Below are 7,316 nucleotides of genomic sequence, written 5' to 3' on the forward strand. Positions count from 1 at the left end.
GGCACAGGCTGTTTTCTATTGGCATAGTTTTGGGTATGCAGTCAGTAAACAAAGTCAGATTATCCAGGCAAACACCGTGCTCTTTAACCAGTTCTGTAGATGTGTAGATGTATGTGCACGTGGCAGTGCACACAAGCTGCCATCTCCCACCTGAAGAAGCTGCTCCTGGCTACACTGATAACTAGGTTTTGCTACTGTGCTTTTGTTGAACAGTGATTTTGTTCCTACTCCTAAAATATGAAGGCAAACAGGGAGTAGAGCATCATGCGCCAACTGGCACATGCTCCATTTGAAGTATGCCCACTGTTGCTGGGAATTCCATTATAAGGAGAGTGATACCAAACAGTATTTGTCAGGTAGAAATCAGAACATAATATATATTCTTAACATATGAACTAGCATAAAAGAATTTATAGTCCACATATGACTTTATAGGATTTATGAACTTAAACGTATCTTAAAAAGAAATTCCTGATGTCAAATATTAAAGTTAATGCTGTTAATAAATTAAATTAAAAAATAAAAGTTAAAAAAAAGATCTCTCCACATTCAAGAAACAGGTAAGCAAGTGAGATGTTAATCAGAAGAAAAAAATCTGGAGTGTTTGAGAGGTTTTAGAAACCATACTACTTATATTTCATATACACTCTAAATTAGAAGAGCATAAAAATGTAAATATTTCTTGGCTTTTTCCGCCTTGTTGTTCAAAATAGTCCACTCACAGTCCCTGCAGGATCTCTCCATCAGGTATCTTCAGTGACAGAAGATTCATGTTTAAGACAAAACAATTAAGAACTGTAATAAAAAGAAACCTAGAAAACTATTGTAGCCTAACAGTACTTTTGCATTCATTTATTTTAGCATAGCCACAGAACAAAATAATTTGTACATTCAGTCACATTAAAAACAAGGAATTACAAAGCAGTCCACATTTAACCTAAGTGCATTCCCTTGGAGTAACACAGTTCCATTTGTTTCACTTGTATGTCTTCATATGCCAAAGCCCATCATTTAAATAGTGGATATTTTCGATGCCAATCCCTTTGTTGACCTTCTCACTGTTGAGTACGAAAGCATTAGGTTAAAGATTAGAGCAATACTAGACTCCGTATTTAAAGTAAAAAAAAAGATGTACTATTTGTCCAATAAAAAGGGAGAAGCTACAATCTGCAAGTCATAAATTACATATGGACAGGAAACATTGTTATCACTCAGCAATGTGAATCATGCTTAATAATGTGACAACATTTGCCTCCCATATTTTGTCAACCACCTTCCACAGTATTTTTTACTGCTTCTTTGTGGGAGAGACAGTTCCGAAGAAAGCCACCAGAAGGGTTGTATGAATTGTAGCATTTCTCTATCAAAGAAGCACAGGGGCTGTAAGTGATACTTTCCCTTGTAGCACAAATGTAGGTGTAACAGAAAACAAGGCAAGAACACAGAGCCTGACATGCTCTGATTCCAAATATGCCACAGACAATCAAATACAGATGAGCTGGTTTGTTTCTATTTTTAGGTCATCTACCCACTTAATACAGGACTACAAATGCTAAATTAATGTGGAACTTTCAACATATTGTCCTATATTGTTTGAGTCAAGTCAGCTCTTAAAAGCGGTTGTTTTGTACATCTGCACTGGATTTGTGTTTGTCTTTTTTCCAGTAGATTAATTCCATAGAAAAAAGTCTAATCTTGTCACAATAAACAAAACAATTCATTCAAAGACTGAAAAGTTTAATTACCCTGGAAAATTTATTTTACCCTATTTATACCAAGTACTCTATTGCTTACAGAACTTGTCCAAAGGTAATCAGGAAGGAAAAATACTTCTATGTTAATTGCATTAATGCATCATGTATCATAATCATACCAAGTGACTGAAATCATACTGTATAAAACAGAAAACTGTGAAACAGTATCACAGAAAACAGCATGCTAACATGCTATATAGATCAATATCAATTAACTTTTCCTCTCCAGTTTATGTTGCTCCTTGTAAGAGCAGGACATTTAACTGCAAGGCTGCTGAATTTGAAGTTAGGATTAGGAATATAGATAATCCAGGCTTGCAGATCACTGCAGGTGTAGGACTGGGACATAAATAGCTACACATTTCCCTTCTTCCTACATGCTCTTAATCTGTCAAGAACACTACAGATAATCCTGAGCAGCAATTACCTACCAGCTAGAGCTGGTGTAAATCCAGGCTGCAGCAGTCCCATTCTACCCCTGTCCATTAGGGCACATTGCCACCTCTCCCCCTTGTGCTCTCATTACTCCTTATGACTGCATGGTGACTCAGTTCAGAAGATGACGCTGGTGAGAATTATTCCACAAGAAAAAGTGACTTGTTTTCATCAGAATCAGCTTTGTTACCCACACTACTGCTGGATAGGGCTGCAACCAAAGCAGCCCAGACCTACTGGGGCTACTTTGTATGATGCAAAATCATCTTGCTGCCAGGTGCTGCAACTTAAAACGGGAAAGTGTTTTAATTCCTTATAATTTAGCATTTATGCTATGAATAACCAACATCCATTTCAGTGTTCTGCCTCTTTTTCTTCTGAAGTAGTTTTCACTTGATGTTTATCCCCAAACAGACCTCCACATTTCACAAGAAGCTTAACTAAGCTACTAAGCACATCAGGCAGGAATGCTGCATGTGGGTACAAGGCAAAGAGAAAGAGAAGGCCATAGAAGAAGTGTCCAGCTGGTCAGCCAAGTACCAGCAGGATTTTAGCCTCTGTTACTCGTGCAGACAAAAATCACTTTAATGATGCTAACTCACACAGATCCAAATTACATTTCTTGCCCTGCCCAAGCAGCAAGTACTGTAACAAGTATTTCTTTTTTCAGCAAGATCTTTGAAGAAGTACAATCAAAGCACAAGGAACAGTGATGTTCAGAGGCACTACTGATGTTGTGCATCTTAAAAACCCATATTTACATAATTATTTTAATTGCGCAAACAAAAATCTAGGGAAGGTAATTCCTTGCCTCCTCTTCCTCTCAACTTAATATTAACTAACAAAGGACAGCTTGAATAAATGTCATACTTGAAAGAAATATGATACAACAGTGATTCAGTAACCATGACAGTGGTGCTTAAATTCCAAACTAACATAGGAATTATGACACAGGACAGGTTACATTTCAATTGTCACAACACTTACATGTCCTCAGCTGACATCTTCATTACTCCCACACATAACGCATGTTGCTTTCCCTCTGCCATTATTGCCTACAAGTTACCACTAAGGAAAATGGAAGTTCAAAAAAGTATAAGCAATAACAAAAAATCACTTTCCCAAAAGCAACAAATTCTCTAGTTGCCCCTTTAGTAGTTGTAGAGCACTAGCTCTTGAAGATAAGCAAAATCACACACTGCATTTAACAATTGAACCACAGTGCACAGAACATAAAGCATGTATTTATGAACCTCAAATAGCAATTACAAAATAAAAAGATCTCCCAGCGCTACATTCCATTTCTTCCTTTGTGCCTAGCAGAGAGATAATAGTCTCTCCCTTTCTAGAACAAAGCTACAACTATACATGAGATCATTTTAGATTCCAACATAGAGAATAATTGAGACAAATCTGAAAAAAATATAAGCATTGAAGTCAGACATGGCCTTTTCAAAGTTCAATAACATGTAATGCCAACTGCTCATCTTTTCCCTTAGCTTCTAAATAACAACAAAAGCAGCAGAGGTTGGTATTTGCTCAGTAATACAATTAGCAGAAGTGAATTAGCACACTTTCCTCCTTTTAGATATGCTAAAGTTTGCCAGATGCATGAAGCAAGTCCTGACTACAGCAGAGCTGATCCTAAACCTCTGTCCAAACGCCCTGAGAACAGGACCACATTCTTCTATAACTGAAGATCAATTGATTAAGACAGGTTACAAATTAGGCTGTACCTCATCTCCTTCCACAGTTCCAACATCATTGAGGAGCTCCAATTACCTATTAGATTAATAGCGGAGCATCCCACCTAATGGAGCAGAGCAGAATTAATTATGTGGGGGGTTGGAACATCACCGTAAGGAAAAGAAATTAAGAACAGTTTTCACCTTGCCAAGTAACATCTGAACCTCTGCAGGTCTTTTCAGATTGCTAGTTATTCCATTACATACCATTCAATTCCAGAGTAATTCAAATTACAACCAGCTGAGAACACATGAATAGAAAATTAACTTAGCAAGCAGTAATTCATAGATGAAGGATACAACAACAGTATCAACCGCAGCAGGGTAAAGTTTGGCTCCAGGAGATGTCAGGCCAGGGCACATTATATTAGCTCCACTTAGTACAAATTTAATGGCTCCTTTATCAACCTGCTGATGTGGTAGAATAAATGGATCTAGGAGGGGAAAGATACAGCATTACAATTAATACGTGAAGATGACAACATGAATAACTCATTACCAAGTCAGTTTAAAAGGGGGCAATTAGATGCTTAATGTGCTGCAAGAGTAGGAAGGCTGAGAAACAATTACCAGAGCTCCTGCTGGGCAGCACTGTCCTGAAAGGACACAAGGACAGTTTTCCCTGATCAAATTTTTAAAAATATATAATATATATATATATATTTTTTTCCTGAGAAACAGAGGCTGCAACTATCAGAATCAAACACTGGACCTAAGGTTCCTGCTCACTCATGGAGCCCACACACTGAGTGAGTTTTAACGAGCTTCCCCCAAGAAAACAATTGCTCAAGTGCCAACAAAACGAGGGACCTTAAATCCCCCAAATAACATGTATAATCTCTTTCATGAAAAATAAAGACTTTTAATGTTAATGGAATGGAAGAGGCAAAGACAGCCAAAATTAGGAAGGCCATCAGTTCTCAAAGCCATTTTTCAAGCACGTACAACCTCTTGAAACATTTTGAATATTGAGACTTTGACAGAATAACACTTTTACTATCACCTAAACTCATCCAATCATAATAGAATTGAGCAGAACAGTAAGAACAACAATAAAAGTAACCTAAGGTATGACATTGGAAGAAGTACAAACCTGGCAGCCTAAATACCGAAGGGAGACAAGCATCCATTGCATCATTAAACTCACATTTAAAGACTATTTTTGCAGTAAGAACCTACAAGTATTTGAAGGCAGCAAGAAGGGTTTTAAAGAAAGACTTGGAAGAACAAAGACAGGTCAACAGGACAAACAACAAGAAATTTAGACTCTGTGCTACAGAATTCACTCTAAGGAATTTTTGTGGGACTTTATGCAACTTGTTGTTTAAAAAACAAAAGGTTAAATTATTAAATATACAGAATTACATTAATTCTGGCGGAATGCAAACCACATAGGCACCTAAGAAGGCCATGCAACTACAGTTGGAAAGGTATAGAACATTTTAAAGATCTGTTCTGTAACATGTATAGTAGGTTTAAAAAAAAACAAAAAAAACACACAACCTATTTATACAAAAGCCTTCTTGAATCACGCACTCACCCCTCTCCCCACCTCCAGTCCTCAGCAAACTTACATTTGTGAAGCAACCTTAGTGTTGGGTAAAAAATCCCTTCTCTTTGTCTGAAGAACAGCAACTCCCCGTTCACAGTAAGGATTTCTATATGCTCATGACTGCAAGATAAAAAAAAATAGAAATGTAATTCTAGTAACTACTTAGTCCTTTTTCTGTTTAAGTTAAGTATTTTACTTTGGACATTCTGGTCTACCTTGGCATCTGAGAAGGCAGTCAACTATCAAGAAAGTTTAAACCTGAAAATATAGTCTTGTATGCCTTGAACACTGGCCCCATGCACTTTCTTCCCCTTAAAGATCCAGAGGCAGCCAACCAGCTGTTCACGAAGATTAGCAAGAATATGCTACCCTCCAGTTAAAAAAAAAGTCATCTAAACAATACATGAAAGCTCAAAATTAAAAAAAAAAAAAACAAAAAAAACTACTTGAACTACCCAAACAAGTTTGAGTTTCACAAAGGTGAATGTTTCCCTTCAACAAGCTAATTCCCAGAGTCACCGAATACACAATACATTCACCAGCATTTTTGTTTTCCTCAAGCATCCTACCAGCAAACCTTCACAAGCACAACAACCACGTGCAGACTTTCTGGTTTGGTGATAACATAAACTATTACCTATAAGAAATGAACCCCCTAAGACCTTCTACTATGAAAAGTAAACAGAAGATTGAAGCAATCCAAGCACTTTTGAAGTGGAGGTTAAGAGGAAAGAAACTTACCATCGTACTATTTTGACAGGGTCTTTCTTTGGCATAATTTGGTTTAGCCATGGTTCAATAACAGGAAATTGGTCTAACAGCTGGTTCTTAATACCTTTAATAACTGAAGTCTTCAACTGGATGCAGTTTGATACGTTCTCCTTTTCATCAAATCTGCCAAGTGAGAGTATTTCAGAAACACATAACCTGCTGCCCAAACGGTAGCATATTTGAGAGGCGTTATTAAGAAACGGTTGTAAATCTATAGGGGAATTAACAGAATAACATCTGTACTGCTTTCATGAAGTTTAAACCTAAACCTATCCCCCTGAGAATGCCGAGCTGGGCGAGTACAGAGCTTCCCCAGCAAGAGGCTGGCTTTGTCCCTACACATCACGCATACCCCGAGACACCTCTCTGGTGTCCCACAGGGGCATTTCAGGGACTCACGGAGCAGATTTTGCTGACAGCACTCCCCACCCCCCCCCCCACACGTAGGACCGGGCCCGGAGGACAGCGTGCCCGCGGGCGGCCCCCCTCAGTTTCCCGAGCGCGGCCCCACTCACTTCTTGAACATCCTGGGGGCGGCGACCGCGGAGCGGCGGTCGCCAGGCGGGAGGCGGCGGCACAAGCAGCCACGGCCTCACACGAGGAGCCGACGCCGTTCTCCCCACCAGCCAGAAGCGCCGCACGCTTTACGGCGTGTCGCACCGCCTCCATGGCAACGCAACGCCGCGCTGGGCGGGAGTACAGCTCCCAGGGGGCCGCGCGGAGATTCGGCGCATGCGCATAGGGGGAGGCGGGTAGGGCCTGAGGGGTCGGCTTAGGGGTGGCGGCGAGCACTGGAGCTGCTGTGTTCCCAGGTAATAAATACATCGTTCCGACACGAAACCAGAGCCATAACTATGAACATCAGCCCTTCATAGCTAATAATATCAAACACAAAATGAAAAAAATATCGTTCTTTATCTCTGTGAGGAGCAGACGCAAATGGTTTTGCTCTTTATGCAGCTGACTGCTGTAAAAGCATACAGACGTACACACAGACAGACAACAGCCCAATTTCATTTTAGAGCAATGGAAATGTTATCACAGGCATAAAGAAGACAA

General features: G+C 39.5%; 1 protein-coding gene across 1 annotated transcript; it reads right to left on the minus strand.

Annotated features, from left to right (window-relative positions):
* Nucleotides 1–837: 837 nt before the first annotated feature.
* Nucleotides 838–6,932, minus strand: MCTS1 (MCTS1 re-initiation and release factor). The gene is made up of 6 exons (XM_068696927.1): nt 6,773–6,932; nt 6,228–6,380; nt 5,509–5,606; nt 4,235–4,368; nt 3,177–3,244; nt 838–1,058 (listed from the first exon to the last, which is right to left on the minus strand). Exons 1-6 carry the CDS (start codon nt 6,781–6,783, stop codon nt 977–979), a joined length of 546 nt encoding a protein of 181 aa, XP_068553028.1. The 5' UTR covers nt 6,784–6,932; the 3' UTR covers nt 838–976.
* Between the last annotated feature and the right edge of the window lie 384 nt (nt 6,933–7,316).

The sequence above is a fragment of the Anas acuta genome, chromosome 13, assembly GCF_963932015.1.
Source record: "Anas acuta chromosome 13, bAnaAcu1.1, whole genome shotgun sequence".
NCBI classification, from domain to species: Eukaryota; Metazoa; Chordata; class Aves; order Anseriformes; family Anatidae; genus Anas; species Anas acuta.